General features: G+C 41.6%; 1 protein-coding gene across 7 annotated transcripts in view; it reads right to left on the bottom strand.

Annotated features, from left to right (window-relative positions):
* Nucleotides 1-26,109, bottom strand: part of diaph2 (diaphanous-related formin 2) — an 855,920-nt gene that overhangs the window by 166,560 nt on the left and 663,251 nt on the right. For all 7 annotated transcript variants that reach the window (XM_078547238.1, XM_078547236.1, XM_078547234.1 and 4 more), the window contains one exon: nucleotides 22,937-23,102. In XM_078547238.1, coding sequence (XP_078403364.1) covers nucleotides 22,937-23,102 — 166 coding nt within the window. The remainder of the gene's footprint in view (nucleotides 1-22,936; nucleotides 23,103-26,109) is intronic.

Raw genomic sequence — 26,109 nt, 5'->3', positions numbered from 1 at the left:
GATTGTCCTGATGAATGCAAGATGAAAAGCTTCAACAAAATGTATTTTTTCAGCAATACTCAAGTTCTGTACTACCAAATGACTATTCTTTTATTTCTTCAATGAGTTTGATTCCTTTAATGTTTCTTTCTATTGTCTAACTGAAAACAATATTTTATCTCATCCAACAATACTTTTCTATCATGCAAGTTATTCAATACACTAATTTTAACCCTGTGTAGGAAAATCTTGTTTTTTTCCTCCTACTATTCACTTCCCATCCATTATTTTTGTCCTGCCTTACCCCTGGGCACTTCAAAGTGCTTTCACCTGATCAGCGAACAAGCACAAAGTAAATACCAGATACTAGTTTTCAGTTTCATTATAAGGCGGCCACTGCCTGAAATGTTGGGCCGTAACTTCCAACTAGCACTGGAAAGCGATGGCCTGCAGGAATTAGAATAAATAAATACTTATCTGCCCTTGAAAATTATGCTGACACTTCCAATCAACAGAGCTACTTGGGGCCTGCATTGAAAGACTCCTCGCAGGCCACAGCGAAGTGCAGCTCTGGCAGATTCAAGGAGGCCAAGCCCCCTTTTTGTATGGCACTTGCTGCTGCAAAACAGTTAAGTTAAAGAGCCAGTGAAATTTATAGGCGAGAGAGAAGGTAAGTGGATAATATTTTGGGAGCAGGGGGTGGGGTGATCGGAAGGGTTCAGGTGGTGGGTGGGTTTGAAGGTCACTGGGGGGGGGGTCCGAAGGTCCAGCGTGTTGGGGAGGTCAGAGTTCGGGGGTGTATGGGGAGGGTCAGAGGTTGGGGCTGGGGAGGTCTCAGAGGCCGGGCTGGAGGCGGGGTTGGAGGTTGGCGAGGTGGGGGTGTCAGAGGTTCTGGGGGGGGGGCGGGGGGGGTTGGGCGGAGTCAGAGGTTGGGGGGTGAGGGGAGTCCTGTGGGGGTGGTCAGGGATGTGGGTGGAGTCCCATGGGAGGAGGGGCTGAGGGTGGCCGGGGTTGTCGGGGGAATCCCGTGGTTGGGGAGGAGCTGGGTGTTTACAATAGTTACCCAGGAGTTAGAAGAGGTTTTAATTCTTCTAACTTTTTCTGAGTAACTGTTGGTATAATACTGGCAGAAACATCCAAAGTCTGCAATTTAAACCGCATTTTCGGATGGTTCCCAGAGCAGGGCAATTGTCCAGAGGAAGCGTGCACTTCTGGGCAATTGCCGTGCAAACCCTTACCTGGGAACTTCCAAAGGGGTACCCTCCAAATCTTACCCTGGGGAGCTTGGAGGTTACAGCCCGTTGACTTTTTTTTACTTCAAAGCTGTTCGCTGTCCTATTGTGCATTTCCATCAGTTTCTTTCTTTGTTAGTTTCAGCTTTCTCACACTTGTAGCTTTTATTTTTTTATATTGCAAGGCTGGGGAATCTTTTTAAATATCATTTTGTGGCCAGATCATCTCCACTGGCAAAATGTTGTCAATACTTATAGTTAAACAGAACACCAAATTATAGAAGGTAAAAACTGAGGCCGAGCCAAGGGAGGAGATATTTGGAGAGGTGACTAAAAGCTTGGTCAAGGATAAAGGTTTTAAGGCAAGTGTTAAAAGATGAGAGAGAAAAAGACAGGCAGGCAGGAGGGAATTCCACAATTTAGGGCCTAGACTTGTGAAGACAGGACAACAAAGGGTGGGACAAAAGGAATGGGGGTTGTCTAAGAATCACAAGTTGGAAACACAATGATCTTGGAGAGTTGTGTTGTTTGAAAAAAAAAATATGCTTTTGTATGGTGGCTTTCACAACCTCAGGGTGCCCCAAATGCTTTACAGCCTACAAAGTACGTTTTAAGTACAGTATTATAGGGAGGAATTTTCCATTTATGAGTGTGATGGTGGTCAGTTTTGGCGGCGTCCATCCCGCTGGCCAGAATGGCTGGAACCTGCGCCCGACTCCGTGCTTAGAAGCACATTAATTACGTACAGGCAAGTATTGGGCCGAATCACCTGGCGGGTCAGGAGCTGATTTGTCTGGTCGCCGTCAGCTGGTGGGGTCGAACGTCCAGGCGCCATACTTAAATGCCAGACCAATACATACATCTCACACTCTCCAGCCCACTTTTCTTCAGGACACGTGCAGACATGTCTTCCACCCACAAGAAGCAGGCTGAAAGCTTCAAGAAGGCAGCACCTTGCTTCACCCATCAGGCCCTCCAGGCCTTGATCAGAGGGGTGTGGGCGCACAGGTATGTGCTGTATCCCAGGGATGGCTCCAGGAAGCACAGCAGCCACACGTTTCTGGCCTGGGAGGCCGTCGCAGAGCAGGTGAGCGCAGCTGGCAACCAGCCAGAAATGCCATCCAGTGCAAGATGAGGATGAATGATCTCATCCACTCCACCAGGGTAAGACATCCTTCAATTCCCTCCAATATCAAACTCCCATCATGCACTCAAACGGCTACTCTCTTCAGGGATCTCACACAGCTATTAGTGGGGGACACTCATACTTTCGCATCACCACCATCCCATCTGTCATGTTGCTCATACTTCATCCTCTGGCCCTTCTGGGGTGGGCTCACAACACACAGAGGACATGCATCTTACCCAACCTCTGCTCCGTCCCTTCTCATCACATGCTTTCATCATACAGGCCAAGCTGGCCCACAACAGGCGCAAAAGATCGCAGTCCGGGGGAGGGACGGCCAACATCACTGCCCTCACTGAACTCGAGGAGGCAGCAGCCAAGCTAGCTGGGGAGGACAGGGGTTGCTCCTGTGGGGAAAGGGAGATCGACCTCTCCCTGATGTCACTTTTGGGTCACGGGGGTGTGCTAAACATTTTTAAAAATTGCACTTTTGTGAATATATTTGATGGTTATGTGAATGTTTTGGCAACTAAGGCGTTGTGAATTTGTACATTGGAATCCTCTTATGTCGAGGTTTAGCCATCCTCCTTCTCAGTGATAGTGTCCCACTGTGAGATTAACATTCCTGTGATGTCAACCTCAGTTGAACTAGTCTCTGCACCTTTGTGTGATGTCAGGGAGTTGTGTTTAAATCTTTATTTGAAGTGTTGTCATGTAAGCGTCTTTAACCCTTCTTCCTCAAGGAACGCCATTGAGTGAGGGCATTTCATCAGCATTGATATTCTAGCGGCATTTGTGTCTCCTCAGTGGCAGAAGGCAAGACATGCACAGGAGGAGGAGATCCCTAGGTATGTTCACATCTCAGTCGCAGCAGTATTTGCATCATTAGATGGTGGCGAAGGCTTCAAGTCTTCTCTCGCATTGATCTTGTTCCTCAGTGGACTCTTAGTTCCCACAGTGAGCTCACTCACAGGACACCGCGGACCAAAGCAAAGATCATGGCCTAGCAATTCATGAGGCCAGAGCGTGCAAGTGTGACTGTAGGACTCATTCTCACTGCAAGTGGTTGGACATCCCCTGAGATGAAAGGGAATGGCATTGAGGGCTAGGAGAGATGTGGCTATATTCCCTCACTTAATTTTACTCTTCCTGGAAGCTGTCAGCAATTCAAGTATCATGGGCACTTCTCCTATGTCTTCCTTCCTCCATGGTGTGATCACGCTCATACTGACCCTAAGCAGCCTCCGAAGGTTCCTGGGTCTCCACAGATTCATCCTCCAATGAGCTGTTATCCTCCATTAGTTCATTCCCTGGCAGGGGTTCACCTCTTTGCATTGTCAGATTGTGAAGAGTGCAACATACTGCGATGATGCAGGAAAACCTATCGGGAGTGTATTGGAGTGAGCCACCTGGGCGGTCCAAGCATCTGAAGTCCATCTTCAGAAGCCCTATGGTCTGCTCTATAAGGGAGCATGTGGAGCTGTGAGTAGCGTTGTACCTCTCCTCGGAACGACTCTGAGGGCGACGCATTGGTGTCGTCAGGCAGTGTTTCAGTGGGTGTCCTTATCCCAAAGCAGCCATCCCAGCAGACGTATTGGCCCCTCAAAAATCTCAGGCATCTGAGAGTGGCTCAGGATATGGGAGTCATGGCAACTCCCGTGGTACCATGCACAAACGTATAATATGTGCTTCTGGTGATCACACAACAGTTGCACATTGATGGAATGGTAGCTCTTGCAGCTTATAAACATTTGGGACTGCTGCCATAGAAGCTGTATAGCCACATGGGTGCAGTCTATTGCATCCTGCACTCTTGGGAAGCCTGAGATGGCAGTGAAGCTGGTGAGTCTCGCAGCCTGGCTATTTTCGTCCAGAGAAAACTTGACATAATGATGGGCCTTCCTGTAAAAGGCAGCTGTGACCTCCTTTATGCATCAACGTGTTGTGGATTGAGAGCTGCCTCACAGGTCCCCTGTTGATCCCTGGAAAGACCCAGAGGCAAAGAAATTTAGCACTGCGGTCACCTTCAAAGCCACTGGCAGGGGATACCCTCCAATTCCACGCGGCGTCAGGTTTTCACGAAGAATATGGCACATGCGATGCACTAGTGCTCAGGACAAGCGCAGACGTGTACAGCATTGCCTCTCACTCATTTGTATATAGGAGACTCTTCTATGATAAACCCTAGGTCTGGTGAGTTGTCTTCATTGTCTGGGTCTCTCCTTTTGACCCTCCTGTTCATGCTCTGGCTCCGCTTGACAATGTCCCTCAGGCATGACCTCCTGCTGGAGCTGCATGCAGCATTGCCTCCCCCTCCTTCATTGCATTAGGAGCCTGACAAAGGCAGCATTGAGCCCTGGATCCATATGTGCTTTTTCCTTCTCTCTGAATGGAAACATTGAGGACATTAATAATTTAAGGGGCAAGAAAGTGAAGCTCAGAGGATGAAACATACTCTAAGGGTCCATAGTTTTTCTTGCTCTACTTGCATGGTGGCTGATGCCACCTTGTCCCCGAGACATTAGCAGAAACATCGAGGTGATCAAGTTTGCATTGTAGATAAGTAACATCTTCAGCCCTGCATGGGATGCTAGGGTCTAATTGAGATGCGTGACCCAACCTAACTCTGCACTCCAATCTCTGATGTGGCATATTAATGACCAATCAGTTGCTCATGGTCAATAAGTCGATGCCCTTTGGCCCGTTAGGGGTGTCAATTCTGGTGAACCTTCATTGAGGCCTTCATTGATGGAATGCCATATATGATACAGAGGTGCCTCCTTCACTATTGCCTACTTTCCCAAATTCTACATTCCTATGTGTTACTCTGGAGATGCAGTGACTGTGATGTGAAACCACTGAGCTCGGCGTAGTCCTTTAACATTGCTAATGAAGTCATTGGCTTCCAGTGGCTTTCATCGCAAGGAGGTCTTCCCCCTTTCTTTTTAAGCAGACTCCTGTTCACTCTTGCGACAAGTTGGAGGGCGATCCCAGAATGGCCCACTCGTGTTCGCCCTTCCCCCTCACAGCCCTTCTCCCTCACTGCCCACCTTGTGCTCGTCATCATTTCCACCCTCGCCTCATAGCTCACCCCCGGTTGAAGTGCTGGTTTCTGAAAGTGGAGTTTTGCCTGACTACCACTGGTGTCCTTGTGAACAATGCTCTCAGCCACAGGGAGTTGACCCCTGCACTCCCCAACCCAGCTGCAATACTGGTCACTGTATGAAAATGGAGGCCTGCATGAGTACCACAGCACAATGGTGTTCTTCAGGACAGCATAGGCAAAGAGCAGGAGCAGGCCAACCCTACATCCCCAGCAGTGTGGCGTTCATCTCAACAAGACCAGCGCAGCGCTATGGCAGGTAGGCTATGTATGTTCCACTCACCTTGAAGTTACCAGCGAACTGAGGTCTGACTTGTGCACGCCACTCCTTTACAAATGGGTTTGAAGCTGATGTAATTTCCCGCTAGCATGACATGAGATTGGAAGGCCTGACAAGATTCTGGCGAGCAGCTGTTTTAATGAGCATTAATGAGCCGTCAGTGAATGCAAATGGCATTCACGCCACTAGTTGGCAGGATAACTGACCCACCATAAACCCACGATCGGAAGAATTGCAAACTGTTTTTATGATTGGGGATTTCCAACTTTTTGTCTGCCGTTGGATTCTCCGCTCCCACCGCCATGAAACCTGCTGCGGGCAGGATAGGAAAAATCCGCCCATAATGTCTGAAACGTGGCAACCAATAGACAGCAAGCTCCTACAACAGCAATGTGATCATGACCAGATAATCTGTTCTTGTGATGTTGATTGAGTATAAATATTGGCCAGGACATTGGGGATAATTCCCCATCTCTTTTAAATATTGCCATGGAATCTTTTACGTTCACCTGTGAAGGCAGACGGGGCCTCGGCTTAACACCTCATCTGAAACACGACACCTCAGCAAGCATAATGTTTCCTCAGTAATACACTTGATTGTCAGCCTAGATTTTTGTGCTCAAATCTCTGGAGTGGGACTTAAGCCCACAGCCTACTAAATCAGAGGTGAGAGTGCTACCAACAGCTATGACTGACACAGAGGATGTGACAGAGACAGGGAGTGGCGAAACCATTAAAGTATCTGAAGTGATGAGTGACTGGACTGATATTATTGTCATAATTGGCAGGAGGTTGTAAATATCAGTGAGACATTTTTACAGGCAGTTTCCATCATAAGTATGGATATCAGAAAAGTTGACAACCAGAAGTAAGATTTTGTACATAGAAAGTACACCTATAAAATTTTTAATATAATTACAAGCATTCAAAGACAATCATTTACTATTTTCACAGAATGAGCAGAATAGTAGAATTCAAAATGCACAGATAAAGAAAACCCCAGATCATCATTCAATAAAAACAAAATTTATCTCATTTGGTCTTTGTAAAACAGTGGCACTAATGTTTGCACCTATGTGACATAAATGCCCTTATTGCTAAGAAGCAGTGTGTCATCTGACTCACCATAACCAACACTGGGCGGGCACGTGCTTAAATATAGAGATATTAAAAAAGATCAGGTCATGTTGCTCAGGCCAACATGCGTCAATCTTCAAAGAACCATAGAAAAGTTACAGTGCAGAAAGTCCATTGTGTCTGTGCCGGCCAAAAAGAGAAATATGAAACTAGCCACTCATTTTAATCCCACTTTCCGGCACCTGGTCCATAGTCTTGCAGGTTACAGCACTTCAGATGCAGGTACCTTTCAAATGAGTTAAGCGTTTCAGCCTCAACCGCTGATTTAGGCAGTGAATTCCAGATGCCCACCACCCTATGCGTGAAAATGTTATTCCTCATGTCCCCTCTAATCCTTCTACCAATCACCTTAAATCTATGCCCCCTGGTAATTAACCCTTCAGCTAGGGGGAATAAGTCTTTCCTGTCTACCCTATCTAGGTCCCTCATAATTTTGTACACCTCAATTAGGCCACCTGTTCTAAGGAAAACAACCCTAGCCTATCCAATCTCTCCTCATAGCTGCAATTTTCAAGCCCTGGCAACATTCTTGTAAATCTCCTCTGGACTCTCCAGAGCTATTATATCGTTCCTGTAATGTGGTGACCAGAACTGTACACAAAATTCCAGTTATGGCCTAACCAGCGTTTTATATAGTTCCATCATTACATCCCTGCTTTTGTATTCAATACCTCACCCAATAAATCACCTTCATAATGTTTGAAAGAGTGTAGCCTTCCCTAGAGAAGGCCTATTTCATGGTGAAAAGCAAACAGGATAACATCCCAAAAACATAAAGAGGCTGTGATTTGTGTGTATAGGACTAAGTACTAGGATTGTGGATGCAGATAGTGCACTCAGTACACTCATCACAACTGGGATTTAAAACCCCAGTGAATGCTTTTAATAAGTTTAACAGAGGAGATCAAATTGGATAATAGGAGTCATTTTCCTAGACTGCATAAAAGCACTTTTTGAGTAGTAGTTATTGATCAAACAGAGTCTGAAACCATTACTACCAATCAGGGGCAGAGGTATATTTCTAATTTAAAAGTTACACTTCAAGGTTGTAAACAGCAGTATTCCAAGCAATCTCTGAACATCACAAATAGTTTCCATCTCAAGTTACGTCCCAAAAGACTCAATAGAGGGATTTGGGAAATTTTTATATTTATGATTTGAGTGATTAGGCTCTCATACTCAAATCTAAATCTAGAGATCCAGGACATATCCAAAATGTGAGCAGAAAGGATACTCTGAATCTTTCATATTTCGAGCATATAGATGGGTTTTATTCATGGTGCATGGAGAGTAAATAAAATCAATGGAATCATCTTCATTTCAGTATAGGTACACAGATACACAAGGGGTTTAGTGGTTATGCATCTGTCTAGAAGTCAGTTATAACTCTGGTTCGATTACCCAGCATTGTTTAAAATCTGGGATCCCACAGGGACAAACCCTATTTTGGATTTGGGTTGGGACATAAAGAAGAGTTTCTTTGGATGTTGAAATAGTAACAGCTATCTTGCCAAATTGTATGCAATTATATGGTTCCAAATCCTGGATGGTTTAGAATTGGAAAATGAATCTACAGCAGGTGGTAACCTTATTGGGATTTAATCTGAAGCCAAGAAGCAGGAATATCAAAATCAACGGGCCCAAGTGTTAGTTACTGCAACTTGGCATTCTAGTAATAAAGACAGAAATCAAATAGGCTTAAACCTCTGAGTTCAGTTAGACCTCTTGGGTTTTGTTGAATTGCAAAGTTTTTGTTCCAAACAAGTTATATTGACCTTATCAAAACCTCCTAGATAAATGTACAAAATCGTTCAGAAGAGGTGGATGAGAGGTGGCAGAATGTACACTTTAATTATCCTTAACTTCCATTCTAATAAAATATGAAGAGAAGATGAAACAATGTTTTCTCAGAAAAGGAGATGAATATAATTAATTTTAAGACAGGGAATGTTGAAGCCACACAAATAATTCAGGGGTAAGGAAAGCTGAGATGAATATTTCTAGATCAAAGTGCCACCCCATCCGTAGATAATACATACGTTTTTGGAAGGTTTGAAAGAAACATTAAATCTTTGGGATTATGGAGACCCCAGAGCAGGGTAATTTCCTTCCCTGACAGGCTTCTCTGGTTATGCCATTGCATTATTGGATCCAGCAATAAACCTGATGTTTTAATCAAATGTCAAACACATTTCTGTTATAGAGTCATTAGCCCAGAATTTTGCTCTCAGGTTGGGAACGTAGGGATGGGAGAATGGCAAAGATGGCCACCTGCAGGTCGGACTTTTGTTCCGGGAATTGAGAGGAGGGGGGGGGCGGCGGGGAAGGGTGGCAGGCTAGATTGAAATTGAGGGTTGCCGCCCCAGGAATGAGTGTGGAAGCTGCCAGGTGAGGTGGCGGGCTGGGTGGAAGGCCTGCCTCTGTTCCAGCACTGTTTTGACATAAATAAGACAGAAGAGAATAGAACAAAAAACATCTCTTCAGAATTCACACCACACCCCGCCCTCCCACACTCCTGATGTCCCATCTATGCCAAGCTATGCCACCTCGTGCCCCCCACCCACCCCCTATGCCAACCCAGGTCCTTCTACCCACTCCCGATGGCCCCTCATATCTCCTATGTCCTCCACATCCCCATGGTCCTTTTTAGCCCATATGTCAACTTAGTGCCCCACACCCACTATGCTTTGCCCTTACACCCTGCAATGCCAATTCACCTATTATCCTACTATCCTTTGATAGCTCAACAGCTTTGACAGCTCCTTGACAGCTGGACAGTTCTTTGACAGCTCCTTGACAGTTCCAATGAGTTTGTGCGTAAAAAGTGAATAATCGTGTTCGCTTTTAACAATCCCAAAGGGTGCCTTACCTCCCCACCAAAGGCGTACTAGACTGATCCAATGAGATACCTTACCTCTCCAAACAAATCCACCAAGTTCAGACCTGTTCTAATCTGCATATTCCGGGTTTGACATGCCTGGCCTACCAAACTCCCACTTCAGTGGAGGCAGCTGGTGATTTAAATGGCCAGCTGCCTCTGTAAACGGCACATATGCTAACCTGGCACAACTCCACTCCAACCCCGCAAAAATGGAACATGCCATGCTTGGGGCAGGACCTAGAATTTTTGGCCATTTCAGGATTTTTGCCATGACAGAGAGCCTCTCCATTGTGATGAAAATCTGGACCAAGGAGTCATTTACAGTGCAGGAGCCCATTTGGCTCATCAATCTATGCCAACTCAGCCAGGCCCACTCTTTTGCCCGATCCCCCTAGTGCTGCAGAAAGTGTAAGCAGTTGGAGGAATTCCAGATCAGGATTATTGATCTGGAAGCTGAACTGCAAACACAGCGCAGCCTAAGAGAGGGGGAGAAGTACCTGGGCACTTTGTTCCAGAAGATGGTCACACCTCTTAGAATAGGGTCATCTGTTTTGGTCAACAGTGAGGGGCAGAATGATGTGACTGTGAGTGAGGCAGGTAATGGGAATGAACAGACAGTAGCGGAGGAGCCTCAGGCTTGCAATTGTCAACAGGTTTGAAGTGCTCACAATCTGTGTGGACGAAAGCGAGATCAGCAAGATGGATGAGCAGTTTGGCCATGGCACCATGGTACAGGAAGCCATTCAAGCAGGAGTAGCAAACAGGAATGTAGTGGTGGTAGGGGACAGTACAGTGAGAGGGATTAACACTGTTCTCTGCAGCAAAAAGCAAGAGTCCAGAAGGCTGCGTTGCCTGCCCGGTGCCAGGGTTCAGGACACCTACTCAGGGCTGTAGAGGAACTTTCAGTGGGAGCAGGAGGATCCAGTTGTCATGGTCCATTTAGGTACCAATGACGTAGGCAGGGTGAGGAAGGAGGTTCTGCTTAGTCAGTATGAAAAGTTAGATACCAAATTAAGAAGCAGAACCTTAAAGGATTATTATAAACCTCTGGATTAATACCTGAGCCATGTGCAAATTGGCATAGGGTAAATAAGATTAGAGAGATTAATGCATGGCTCAAAGACTGGTGTTGGAGAAGTGGGTTCTGTTTGTGGGGCATTGGCACCAGGGCTGGGGAAAGTCGGGGTTGAACTGTTGGGATGATCTATACCTAAACCATGCTGGGACGAGTGTTCTTGTGAACCGCATAACTAGGGAAGTAGAGGGGGTGTTAAACTAAACAAGGGGTTGGGGGGGGGAAGAGGAGATGGTGGTGGGTGAGGGATCAAGCTTGTGTAGATGTGGCAAATCAAGGTGTAGATTCAAGGCAGGAGACCATAATAGTAGTATGGGAAATGAGGGTCAGAGAGATAAAATCTAAGAATACACCAACAGTTAAGACTATATGTTACAAAGATAACAAAAAGATAAAACTAAAGGCCCTGTATCTGAATACGCGTAGCACTCCTAACAAAGTAAACAAATTGATAGTGCACATTGAAGTAAATAAATCTAATCTAATAGCTATTATGGACACGGCTGCAGGATGACAAGGATTGGGTCCTGAATATTGAGGGGTACATGATATTCAAGAAGAATAGGAAGCTAGGTAAAGGTGGAGGGGTAGTATGATCGATCAAGGATGGCACTTGTGCAATAGTCACAGATGGCCTCTGTTCAGGAGATCAGAATGTAGAATTGGTTTGGGTGGAGATGGGGAATAGCAGGGGAAAGAAGTCACTAGCGGGAGTGGTCTACAGGCCCTCTAACAGTGACCACAATTTAGGAAAAAGTATACAAGAAGAAATATTGGATGCTTGTGATAAAGGGTAAGCAATAATTGTGGGTGATTTTAATCTACATATAAACTGGAAAAATCAGATTGGCAGTAGTAGCCTGGATGAGGATTTCATAGAATGCTTTCAAGATAGTTTCTTCAAGCAGCACGTTATGGAACCAACCAAACAGCAGGTTATATTAGACTTGGTATTGTGCAATGTGACAGGATTAATCAATGACCTCAGAATGAAGACACCCCTAGCAACCACAATATGGTTGAATTTTACGTCCAGTTTGAAAGGGAGAAGAATGGGTCTAAGACTAGTATTTTAAACTTAAATAAGGGCAACTATGTGGGCATGAAAACTAAGCTAGCTGAAGTGAGCTGGGAAACTAGACTAGGGGATAGGTCAATAGAGAAGCAGTGGCAGACATGTAAGGGGGTATTTCAGAATGCTCAGAATAAGTATATTCCTACTATAAAGAAAAATTCTGAAGGGAAGACCCATCATCTGTGGTTAACTAAAGAAGTCAAGGTGGAAAGCACCAAACTTAAGGAAAATAGCATATATCTGCACAAGTAGGAGTGGCAGATCAGATGATTGTTAAGAATATAAAGAATGCCAGAGAATTACTAAAAGGTTAATCAGGAGTAAGAAGTTAGAGTATGAGAGGAAGCTAGCTAGAAATGTAAAAAATGGATAGCAAGAGTATTTAAAAAGGAAAAGAATGAGTAAAGTGAGTGTTGGACCTCTAGAGAGTGAGAATGGGCAGTTAATAGTAGATAATAAAGAAATGGCGGATGAAATGAACAAATATTTTGCTTCTGTCTTCACTATAGAGGATACAAAAAACTATCTAGTAATAGCCGTAAATCGGGAGGTGAAAGGGAGAGGGGAACTTGGTGAAATTACAATCACTAGGGAAGCAGTACTGAGCAAACTAATGGAACCGTGGGCTGACAATCTCTGATGGACTTCACCCTAGGGTCATAAAAGAGGTGGTTAATGAGGTAGCAGATGCGTTGGTGTTAATTTTCCAAAATTCCCTATATTCTGGAAAGGTTCCATCAGACTGGAAAGTAGTAAATAAAACCCCTCTATTCAAAAGGGAGGGAGGCAGAAAAAAAGGAAAGTATAGGCCAGTTAGCTGGACGTCTGTCATGGGGAAGGTGTTAGAATCAATCATTGAGGAGGTTATAGCTGGGCACTTAGAGAAACTCGAGGAAATTGGGAAGAGTCAGCATGGTTTTCTGAAAGGGAAATCATGTTTAACCAATTTATTGGAGTTCTTTGAAGGAGTAACATGCACTATGGATAAAGGGGAACTGTAGATGTGCTGTACTTGGACTTCCAGAAGGCACTTGATAAGGTGCTACATTAACAGTTATTGCAGAAAATAAAAGCTTATGGTGTAGGGGGTAACATATTAGCATGGATAGAAGATTGGCTGGCTGGCAGAAAACAGAGAGTATGCATAAATGGGTCTTTGTCCGATTGGTAGGATGTGATGAGTGGAGCCCAGCAGGGGTCTGTGCTGGGATCTTAACTTTTATAATTTATATTAATGACTTAGATGAGGGGAGTGAAGGCATAATAGCTAAATTTGCAGATGACACAAAGATAGATAGGAAGGTATGTTGTGAAGAGGACATAAGGGAGTTGCAAATGGATATAGGCAGATTGAGTGAGTGGGCAAAAATATGGCAGATGGAGTATAATGTGCGAAAATGTGAAGTTTTTCATTTTGGCAGGAAGAATAAAAAAGTAGAGCATTACTTAAATGGAGGACTGCTGCAATATTCCGAGCTACAGAGGGATCTAGCTGTTCTAGTGCAGGAGTCACAAAAAATAATTCTATCGTTTATTATGAGGAATTGAACGTAAAAGTAAGGATGTTATGCTTCAGTTCAACATGGCATTGATGAGTCCACATTTCGAATATTGTGTTCAGTTTTGGTCTCCTTATTTAAGGAAGGATGTAAATGCCTTGGAGATAGTTCAGAAGAGGTTTACTAGATTGATACGTGGAATGAGCAGATTGTTTTATGAGGAAATGTTAGACAGACTTGTTTTCACTGGAATTTAAAAGAGGGATGACGTGATTGAAATATATAAGATCCTGAACTGTATTCACAAGGTGGACGTGGAAAGGATATTTCCTCTTGTGGGTGAGTCTAGACCTAGAGAGCACTGTTATAAAATTAGGGGCTGCCCTTTTAGGACAGACATGAGGAGAATATTTTTCTCTCAGGGGGTTGTGCGACTTTGGAACTCTCTACTTCAGAAGGCAGTGGGGGTGGGATTATTGAATATTTTTAAGGCAGCGGTAGATAGATTCTTGATAGGCAAGGGAATCAAAGGTTATGGGGGGTGTATGAGAATGTGGAATTAGAAACAGAAACAAATCAGCCATGATCTTAATGAATGGTGGAGCAGGCTCAAGGGGCCAAATGGCCTACTTCTGCTCCTATTTTGTATGTTCATGTGTCCTTTAAGTGCCCATCCAATTTCTGTTTGAAATCATTGACTGTTTTGGCTTCCACCACCCTCATGTGCAGGGACTTCCAGGTCATTGCCACTCGATGCATAAAAAAAAGTTCCTTCTCACATTCACCCTGAATCTCTTTCCCAAAACCTTAAATCCCCTAGTTGTTGTACTGTTATATGTTACCTTATTATATGAAATGAGTTGAGTGCTTTAAATGAGAAGTGATACAACTGGAGATTCTTCCCCTTCATTCATTTAATGCCTTCAGGGACCATTTACGTAATAATGCATTTTCTTGAAAGGATAAAGGCAAAGGATGCATGTGTAATTTTACATGCTCCAAGCTGGAATCTACCTTTTTTGTTATTCAGTTTCCAAAGTAGACATGAATTATGATAATGAACCTATATACATATCTTTACAATGTATACATAAGTCTGTAAGTCAGTGTCAATTATTGACATGTGTTTCATAATTTCAACTGTTCCATTGAGTTTTGGGCTAGATTAGTTGAGAGAAAGATTAGTATGAGTGGGAATAAGTTAATCATCTTTTGATAATATTTAATATTCTAATTTGAAATATTAAAGTAAGTGATTTACCCATCACATAACCTCCCCCTTAGGCTCCCACATCTGCAACATTTATGAATTATAGGTCCTCAGTACTCATTCATGATCGGCTTTTACTATAATTATACTCTTTATTTCTTTTAATTCAATTTTATGGAGCATACAAAGAGTTATAATTACAACGTAGTGCAGATCAGAGTTTAAAGCATCAAAGCTAACCTGTTTCACTAGTTCTGTTACTTGTGTACTTGTGGAGTATATAAAAGTATTAAAAAAAGACATGTCAGCATGACTCCTTTCAAGGTTCTTTAATTTTTCTTGAGATAACTAACAGCAGAAAAAAAAACTGCTGGCAAATTTTAAAAAATGCAAGTTCTTCAATGTTGAAGCAAATTTCAATTGCTGTTTCAGAAGCTTTGTTGTTTGCAGTGATTCTATTTCTTCTTATAAATACATTTTACTGTCGAAATTAAAGAAGTGTGTTATAAAGAAGACATTTTTGTCCTGGGGGGACTTGCATATGAAATGCACCGCATTCAGGATCTATTAGGGTGAATGACAAGGACTTTTACTCTTAACAAAAAATAATCAATGTCATAAGCAAGGGAAACTTTTGTTGTGCAAAAATCAAAAGCACTTGGAGAATTTCCGAAATAGCAGTTGTCCCTATTGGTTTCGTGTTGTCAATCACATATGATTTTTTTCAAAACACACCTTTATAGGAGTCCATATAAATAAATTATTGCAAGAAGAAGGAAATGTCAAATGTAATTGAAAGACTAATCCTTCACAACTGGGCTTTGCAGCCAATGCTTTGAGTGGATAGATAACAATTGGTAGTGCAGAAGCAGTCGTTCTTTCTGTATTTTAAATTAATTGATCACGTAAGATGATAACAAAAGTGGATTACTGAATCTATTCCACAAAAAAATCTTGGGCATCAGAAATGATTTCTGTTTAATAAGATTCTGTCAACTTAAAAAGAGTTTTTTTTTTTCATTGTTCGTGAGTGTCTGTGGAGAGTAATTTCTAGTAGCAGTATTTCAGTACAAATAAATTTAGTTAACAGATTGGGATTCATACTAACCAATATTACCAGAAAGCTAAGCAAAACAAAAAAAAACTGCTCAGAGCCAAGTGAATTTGACAACATTTTAAACCAGATTATTCAGTAGCCAGTTCACACTTTAATTAAAATAAGGATTTGTTTTCTTTTTTTCCTCATGTACCATGAGCCAGGATAGTCCACAAGGAGAGCTTTTGGAATATTAATACCTTTTATATTACGCTATTAAATGATACTTGCCAGTGCAACACTCCACCATTTGTGTAAGAGCAAGAGCATAATTATACTTCCAGAGGGAGTAAGCATAAGAAGATTGGCAGACTTTGAGCTCTTTATTAATCCACAGAAAACTGACCATCAATGAAAGTAGAAGACTGAATTTTTTAAAGGAAGGTATTTTACAAAGTAAATAAAAGTAGGTTGCGAATCAGCTGCAGGGTGAAAATAGACAATGCAAGATCATCACCCGGATGTAGTCTTCCTTACATTAATGTCGGTTGGTACTAGTAACAGAATCACAAAATTGTTACAGCACAGAAGGAGGCCATTCAGCCCGTCATGTTTGAGCCAGTTCTCCGAATGGTAATTTACCTACTGCCATTCCCTGCCTTCTCCCCGTAGTCCTACACATAATTTATTTTAAGCTAATAATCCAATTCCCTCTTAAATGCCTCAATTGAACTTTACTCTCAGGCAGTGCATTCCAGATCTTAACCACTTGCTACATGAAAAAGTATCTCATGTCTCCACTACTTCTTTTGCCAATTACCTTAAAATATCCAGCAAGTCTGGCAGCATCGGCGGAGAAGAAATCAGTCAACGTTTCGAGCCCTCATGGCCCTTCAGCAGAACTGAAGCATAGTTTCAACAAGGGAGAAATATAAATTGGTTTAAGGTGGGTGGGGGGGAAGAGACCACCCACCTTAAACCAATTTATATTTCTCCCTTGTTGAAACTATGCTTCAGTTCTGCTGAAGGGCCATGAGGGCTCGAAACGTTGACTGATTTCTTCTCCGCCGATGCTGCCAGACTTGCTGAGTTTTTCCAGGTAATTCTGTTTTTATTTTTTTATTTTGTTTTGGATTTCCAGCATCCGCAGTAGCTTTTAGCTTTTTGTTTTTACCTTAAAATATCCTCTAGTTCTCATTCCTTCCACCAGTGGAAACAGTTTCTCCCCATCTATTCTGTCCAGACCCCTCATGATTTTGAATATCTCTATCAAATCTCCTCTTAACCTTCTCTTCTCCAAGGAAAACAGTCCCAACTTCTCCAATCTAACTATGTAACTGAAATTCCTCATCCCCAGGACAATTCTCATGAATCTTTTCTGTACTCTCTCTAATGCCTTCACATCTTTCCTAAAGTGTGGTGCCCAAAGCTGTACAGGATACTCCAGTTGAGGCTGAACCAGTGTTTTATACAAGTAAACATAACCTCCTTGTACTCTATGTTGTACTCCTTGGCTCTTGTACTCTATGCCCTTATTAATAAAACCTAGGTAATTTTATGCTTTATTAACCCATCCTGCCAAATTCAATGACCAATGCACAAAAAAGCCTAGGTCTCTCTGCTCCTGCACCCTTTTAGAATTGTACTCTTTATTTTGTTGTTTCTCCACGTTCTTCCTACCAAAATGAATCACCTCATGCTTCTCTGCTTTTAATTTTGTCTGCCACTTGTCCTCCATTCCCCAAACTTGTCTATGTCCTTTTTAAAGTTCTACACTACACTCCTCACAGTTCACAATGCTTCCAAGTGTTGTTTCATCTGCAAATTTTGAAATTGTGCCCTGTACACTAAGATCTAAATCACTGATATATATCAGGAAGACCAAGGGTCCCCAACACTGACCTATGGAAAACTCCACTACAAACCTTCCTCCAGCCCAAAAAATATCCATTAACTGCTACTCTCTGTTTCCTGTCACTCAGCCAATTTCACATCCATGTTGCTACTGTCCCTTTATTTCATGAGCCAAACCTTTACTCATAAATTTGTTATGTGGCACTGTGTCAAATACCTTTTGGAAGTCCATGTACACAACATCAACATTACCTCTTTCATCAATCCTCCCTGTTACCTCTTCAAAAAACTCCAGCAAGTTGGTTAAACATGATTTGGCCTTAGCAAATCCACACTGGTTTTTCTTAATTAGCCCACATTTACCCAAGTGACTATTAATTTTGTCTTGAATTATTTTTTCTAGAAGCTTCCACACCACTGAAGTTAAATTGACTGGTCTGCAGTTGCTGGTCTTATCTCTACATCTTTTTTGAACAAGGGTGTAACACTTGCAATTCTCTAGTCCTCTGGCATCACCTCTGGGTCTAAAGAAGACTGGAAAATTATGGCCAGTACCTCTGCAATTTCCACTCTCACTTCCTTCAATATCCTTGGATGCACCTCATCCAGTCCTGGTCAGTACAGACAGCCTATCCATTACCTCTTCCTTATGTCACGGCAGTGGACTGCTACAGCTACGAACTGCCTACGGGCATACTGATTTTTTTCTAAGGAAGACCGGTGTTTTTAAAGAAATACAAGCAAAGACAGATCAAAAGATGGTTGACAAGGTAAAGTGACCACTTTCTGGAGAATTCCTATCTGGATTATACTGACAGGACTCTCTGAGAGAACATGGAATGTCGCACCTGAAGAGGTGTCAAGACCTACTTCAAACATAGACACTTGAAAGGAAGATATGGAAAATGCAAAAGACTGGACTTTTAATTTCCTGTGTTGCAGAGACAATGGAGGCTGATTCACACATATCAGCAGCCATCCAAAAATCCATCTCCTGTTGATTTATATCTCAGAATGGGTAAAATGTTCTGAGATGAAAGAAAAATGGACTTTGGGTGTAAGACATACCTATTTCCCCTCCCTGAAATACACAAGAAAAAAATGCGTTAAAAAGCTAGCTGCAGACCAGTGTTGGTGAGTGACAGAAACAAGAAGAAACACCAGTCAGTTAGCCCTGCAGAGGCAGGTGATTCATCCCTCTCTCTCTCTTTTGCTTGAGGCAAAGTTTTAGCAGAAACCACAAGGAAACAGGATAGCCTCTTTCAGCTACCCTGCAGAACCCAGGTTCCTCTTTCTGAGGTAAGCCAACCAGTGTCTCCAACAAACTGTGAATCTGCCAAAGTCAGCTCTACTGAAATCACCCAACTTAACGGCCGCAATGTACTACCATCTATGCCTCATGGACAAGCCAAGGACTGATTTGTATATATTTTTAAACTTTTATTTGGACGCTTAACTTCTCATTTCTGATCTGTGTGTATGTATGAGTGTTTTGGTGTCACTTAATTATTTTTCCTCAGGTTTTAGTAACTAATAAACTTACTCTTTCTTTGACTCAAGAAAGCTTGATTAAATTGGCTCCTTCTAAACACTAAATACATTTGGACTGGGAAAATATATTCACAGGCGAAGAATTTTTAAACTAACTTTGTTGCGACTGACTGAAGGGGTTGAATCAAGAGGGCAGTCAGCTCATTCCACCTCACTCGCGATCATAACAAAATTGGGGTCCCATCCCAATTGTAACAAATTGTGGATCTCATCTGGGAATTTAACAAATTGGGAACCTTGTCTGGGTCCGGTCGTAACACTTATCAATTCCAACTTTATAATTATGTCAACAAAAATCTCGGCGTGGTGACACCACCAAAACTAATTATAATTATACATTAAGAGTGCATCATAATGACTCCTTTCAGTTTGTCAAAATGACTTCATCACCCCACTTCAAGAGTTTCAATTTATAATTCCAACAAATTTCAATTTTACTGAACAGCCCAGCTTACAGCTGTGGTATACTGTAATCTGCTACATGGGAACTAAGCATCTCATCTCACTTCTCATTTTCTTCTCTTTTTCTTCAGAAGATAACAAACAATGCAGGACATGGCTGCATAGAGCTTCTGGTGCCTTCCCAAGTTGCCAATTTTAACATGTCATCTAGATGATGAGTGATGTGGCCTACCTGAACTGAGGAATCACAACTACCACTTAAGAGGTGTGAACTTTCAAGCTGGGAGAAGGGTTTGGGGGAGGGGGAGTGTTGAGATGGAAAGGGGGTTTGGGGGGAAGGCAAGTTACTGTACTATGAGCAGAAGATAGTAAAGGCATTTGTAGCATCGCTACAGATGTCCTGGACTGTAGTGCTTAGTATGACACTTTGGTGCACTCATCCACAGAATACTAAACTGGGTTTCTTCAAAATAAACTCTGAACAGACAGTTGATGCAATCATTTCAACATAAAACACAAGACCTCGATTAAAATTTGAGAGCTTCATATATTTTTTGCTTAATTCCCAAATTGAACAATGCAACTGAAGGTATTATAGAAGCCACAGAAGTACACCAAATATGAAAATCTGCGATTCCTTTAAAAGTAGATCATATAAGACCAATTTTTGTTTATTGGTTACAGAATCTGGGAGTGTAGCAGAATTAATGGCTGCCCACTTGAAGCAGAGTGTACCCAGACAAGTTTCTGGCTTCAGTCTATCAGAATGCAAGCACAATAGCATTTGGGTTTGGCAATTTGCTGAACATTTAAAACAAGATGGATTTTAGGCATGAAGGATTGTTGGAGGCATTGGACCTCCTTGAGTAAGGTTGTGATGCACGTTATTCGGCCCATTACGGACCACAATTATAATCAGGATTATCTACAGCAGAACCACCCATAATAGGATCGATAATACCAGTAATTGTTTCTCAGGAATAAATAGATTTAGGTTTCTCAAGGACTTAATCACACTGGTTATTGGCCTTTTTCTCTCTTAGTTATGTACAGTAGAATTTAATTAAAATACTTTTTGAAGAAAATATATTATACATTGTTTTTAGTTTCCAGCTCATTAAGTACTTCATTACAACAACTGTATTGAATATTCTTTCATTGTCACTGCAGTGGAATGCTATTAGTAATCAATAGGACCAATAAGCATGGAAATATTGCTTTCCCAATAGCATATCAATACACAATGTTAAAGTATGAAGCAGTGTTACTTTCACATTTTATATTACCTTTGCATTTTGTTGCAAATATTTCTAAGATTATAAGCGAGGATGATTTAAATAGATCAAGAAAATAAAAAGCACAATTTAATTAGTCGGATGTTCAAATTAGTTTTTGTCACTCATGGAGACCGTGGAATAATGTTCACTTTTATTACCAGATGAAAAATAAATGATAGTGAATCTGCGACCTGTTGTATACCCTGCCGGATGTTCTTGTTCAGCATGTAAATGAGGACCAAGGTGGTCAATAATACATACATTTATATAATGTCTTACCACATGCAATAGTTTCCCATCTCCTCCATTCTCACCTGCTAGAGTAAGTGCAAGAAACCTACGGACTTCTTTGCCACTAGGATTGAAATCAGGTGCCTCTGTTGCTTTCCTCGCTGCACTAGCCCACCAGGCCAAACTTCCTCTAAACATTTCCTACTGTTAACAGTTTTCTCCTTTCCAGTACCGTTCCTCTCTACTGTAAAGCTACTATCATCAGCTTTCTCTTGAAAAAACAACTCTTGAACCCACCATCCTTGCAAATTAATGGCTATCTCCAACCTCCTTTTCCTCTCAACTCCCTTGAATGTATTGTCACTGCCTAAATCCATTCCCAGTTTGTCTGGAACTCCATATTTAGTCCCTACAGTTAGGTTTCCACCCCTGCCACATTGCCAGAGCAGCTCTCACCAAAGTTACAAATGGCAGCTTATGTGACTATGACGAAGGCAAACTATCCCTCCATGTCCTTTCACAACCTTTGACATGGTTTACCATGCCATCCACCTCCAACACCTCTCCGCTATCATCCAGCTGGTTAGGTCTGCATCAACCTGGCTCTGTTCTTATCTATTTAATTGTAGCCAGAGTATCACTTGCAACGGCTTCTCTTCCTGTTTCCACATCATTACCCCTAGTATCTCCGAAGGATCTATCCTTAGTCCTTTCCTAGTTTTCATCTGCACACTTCTCCTCAGTGACATCATTTGAAAACAAAGAGTTAGTTTTTACGTACATGCTGACACTACTAGCTGTACCTCACCGCCACCCCTCTTCACTGTTGCTTATGAGGCTGCTTAACAGACATCCAGTAAAGGATGAGCCAAAATTTCCTCAAATTAAATATTTTGGAAGCACAAAGCCATTGTCTTTGGTCATAGCTCCAAATTCCACTCTCTAGCTACTGACTCCATCCTTGTCTCAGAAGCTAAAGCACTGTTCACACCCTTGAAGTCAAATCTGACCCCAAAATAAGCTTCCCACCATTTATCTGCACCATCACGGAGGACTCCCATTTCCGTCATTGTAACATCACCCAGCTCCACCTGAGCTTCAGCTTACCTGCTGCTGAAACCCACATTCATTCATCTGTTACCTTTAGGCTGACTATTCCAACACACTCCCGTCCAGGCTCCCACATTCTCCCCTCCATAAACTTGAGGCAATCTAAAACTTTATTGTATTTACCAGTACTAAGTCCCAGTCACTTCTCACACCTATGCACACTGACCTAGACTGGCTCCCGATCAAGCAATGCCTTAATTTAAAAATGATCTTTGTTACCAAATCTCTCCATGGCCTTGACACCTGTCCCCCCCTCCGCCCTTATTTCTGTAATCTCCCTCCACCCCAGAACCCACTGAGATATCTGTGCTGTTATAATTCTGGGCTCTTTAGCATCCCTGATTTTAATTGGTCCACCATCGGAAGCAGTGTCTTCAGCAGCCGAGGCCCTAACCTCTCCATCTCTCTTCCCTTCTTCCTAACTTTCCTTAAAGCCTACCTCATCGACCAAGCTTTTGGTCATCTATCCTAATGTTGCCTCATATGGTTCAGTGTCAAATTCTGTTTTTTTAAACACTCTTGTGAAGTGCCTTGCTATGTTAGATTATGTTAAAGGGTGCCATAAAATTTATAAGTGCTTGGCAAAATAAATTATTTCTGAAGTGGAATGACTGTATAAAATATATAAATAGGCCCTGAGTGAAAGGCTAACTTAAAGATGGGCTTTGAATCGTTGCAGAGGAAAACATTTTCTTTTTATTGAGTTTGCCTTTACTAATCCTGTTAGTTCATTAAAATAAACCCTTTGTGATAAGTTAAAAAGCTAAAGCCTTCATTCAAAGTAATAAAGTTAACATTTTATACATATATTAGAAAGATGTGAAATAAATTCCATCTTTGAAAGGGTGCAAAATGCTCTCTTGGTTTGTAGTACTCACCATGAACATGGACCTGAAGTTTCTGAGATCAGTGAAGAAGTCATCAATACTGACAACTTTGGGATCAAAGACAAAGTATTCACCCAATCCTTTGTACAACTTCATCATATTTCCGTACATGTTGGAAAGTTTTTCATACTGTTCTCTTGCATGCTTGGCAAAGCTGTGAAGTTTGGTTAAGGAATTTATTGCAAAACACATATAACAGTCCACAGAAAAATAAAAAGACAGCTTTAGTTCTTGTAGCATCTCATGAATCATGTTATCTAGACAATTCCCATGGAAACAAAACGGTCCTGCCAATTTTATCTTTGCCATCAGCAGAAAATGAAGAGTATTTTCTATTAAAACAATTCAATCTTTGTACTTTTATTCCATTCATAGCAACACGGTGATTTTACACCTTTTTAACTAGCCGTGTTTCTTCCGGCTACTATGAACTCTGATTATTTGTACTTATTAACTTTTTTCAAAAATAAAAATTATTTATTTCATGTAAATGGTGTTCAGAAATTTAACAAAGTTATAGAAAAGGTGATTAGAAAGGTTAATAGGTAATATGAAAGAAAACTGGCAAATAAACCCACAGAAGGCAATAAAAATATTTTCTGTAAACACATTAGTATTAAAAGCATAGGGCCACTAAGAGTTGAAGAAACATGGGGTGGGGCATTGATGGAAGCATTAAATATGCCTACTACCTCAATTTTCAGAAGTAGAGGAAATTGAAATAATAGAAGTACCAGCAGTGGGCATAGAATAAATAGTTGAGGATTTATTCATAGAGATGACCTTAAAGAGAATACTCAAATGTTCAACTCTCAATGCAGTTCTGGACATAAAATATTAAAAAGGTGACCAATTTCCAAGTTCTTGATTTTCTCTCTCAACTTTGGATAAGTGACAAGTGGTGATTTAGAGAAGTCTGATTGTGAATATGTTTTGAATGAAACAGTTGGCTTGTTAGTATTCTGACATGTAATGTGATCACAGAAATTTCAAGTTCAACCTTTGCGGCATTTTTCTTGTCTATGGGATTAACTTCCTTCAATTATAGTCTCCTTTTTATCATTGCGTAACAATGTCTTGGTGAATCTTTACTTTAGGAGAAGGGTAATGGAAGGCAAGTCATTTTAAATGCAGATTTTGGCATGCAATAAATCAGCAGTCCGTACAGGTCAGACCCGAATTGTTTCCAACATAAAATCTACTCATCTGTGTTCTTTTAGCAGCATTACATCTCAGAAATTTCTCAAAGCACTTCACGTGAAATAAGACACTTTAAAATAAATTACTTTGCTGTTTGTACTTTGTGCACCAAAGAGATGGACAGTTAAATTCTGTTTTTTGGTGATGCTGATCAAGGAAGGAATACCGGCCAGGACACAAATAGAAATTCTTGATCTTCAACACCTGAAGCTATAGAAACAGGCTGATAATGCTGTGTTTTTTTTAATTCTTTCATGGGATGTGAGCATTGCCCATTTGTTGCCCATACCTAATTGCCCTTGAACCAAGTGGTTTACCAGGTCATTTCACGGCATGGTTAAGTGTCAAAACATTGCTGTGGATCTAGAGTCACATGTAGGCCAGACCAGATAAGGATGGCAGATTTCCTTCCCTAAAGGACTTTAGTGAACCAGATGGGTTTTACAACAATCGATGATAGTCACCATTACTGAGCCTAGCTTTCAATTCCAGATTTTTATTAATTGAATTTAAATTCCACTAGTTGCTCATGGTGGGATTTGAATACCTGTAGCCAGAATATTAGCCTGGGTCTCTTGGATTACTTGTCCAGTGACATTACCACTATACCATCATCTCCCCCTTTCATGTCACATCTGAAGGAGGGCACCTCTGACATTGCAACACTCCTTTAAAGATTATAAGACAGTGTCAGGCTAAATTACACAAATCTTGAAGTGAGTCATGAAAGCACAACTTTCTGCCTCAGAGGAGCGCAAGATCTAATGAGTCAAGCCGACACGTCAATGTGTTTACAAGGTGGTAAAGCAGAAATGGTGCAGGTCCCCAAATGTCTTTTCTATTCATTCCCGGAATGTGGAAGTTGTAAGAAATGTCAGCATTTATTGCCCACCCAAAGTTGATGATGAGCTTCCTTCTCGGTGATAGTACTTCTACAATCTGTTGAATAGGGAGTTCTAGAACCTTTACCCAGCAACAGCAATATATGTCCAGGTCGAGCTGGACTTGAGGGGAACTAGGAAATCACAGCGTTCCCATGCATTTTCTGGCTATCCTTCAAGGTCCTGGATTTAGAAGTGCTGTGTTGAAAAAAAATCCTCTGTCAATTCATCATTGTCTACATCCATCCCAACTGCATGAACAATAACTTCTCCCACCCAGTTGCCTTGGACTTAAATAGGGACTGGGTGGGTAAATGAGGGTTTGATAATTAATTCCTTTCAAACTGAAGTCATATACTTATGCCAATTATCCAACCCAAGTAAAACGGCTGTTTTTAGTTTGAGTATTTACACTAGAATGGAAGTGTTTGGTTGCTATACGCACCCAGGACAATACATAACTTGAAATACAAGTCATTCTGATTGCAGAATTGCAAACATGGTCCAACAGAATCAAATACAATTTTGTTATTTCGTTTACTTTACCTGTGTGTGCACTATCTCTGCATTTGCCCCCGAATATCATAGAATGGATACGGAACTTAGGAACATGACAAAATCTATTTTTTGCAATGAAAGCTTATGATTTCATCAAATAATAGAATTTGCAGAGTTTAAACAAATTCCTACAAGAGTTATAATATAGTAAAGAAAACAGAAAAGTGCGATTTATCATAATGTTGTCAACTTGTTTCTTTCTCCGTTGTTTGCACATCATCCATTTAAATAATGTCTTTGGGTAGAAGCAGTTTTACAATATGATGGGGTTTCCAGGGAGTGGAGATTTGACACGTGTACATTGTTAGGTGGGATTCCACAACACAAGTGCCAACACAGAAATAACTTTGTACATGTATAATTGTTGGAAAGTTGCATTCAAAGACTGTAGTGGGCCTATATGGACAGTCGAATGCTCAGATCTCATCTGTGCCTTAGAATGCTATGGATCAGTAGTCATCACAATGCGCATGATGTCATTGGTCGGATTTTGGTTGTAGGGAGACAACGCACTGATGGACTGTG

This window comes from Cetorhinus maximus, chromosome 8 (genome assembly GCF_964194155.1).
Source record: "Cetorhinus maximus chromosome 8, sCetMax3.hap1.1, whole genome shotgun sequence".
Taxonomy (NCBI): domain Eukaryota; kingdom Metazoa; phylum Chordata; class Chondrichthyes; order Lamniformes; family Cetorhinidae; genus Cetorhinus; species Cetorhinus maximus.
This window is presented reverse-complemented; position numbering and strand designations above follow the sequence as displayed.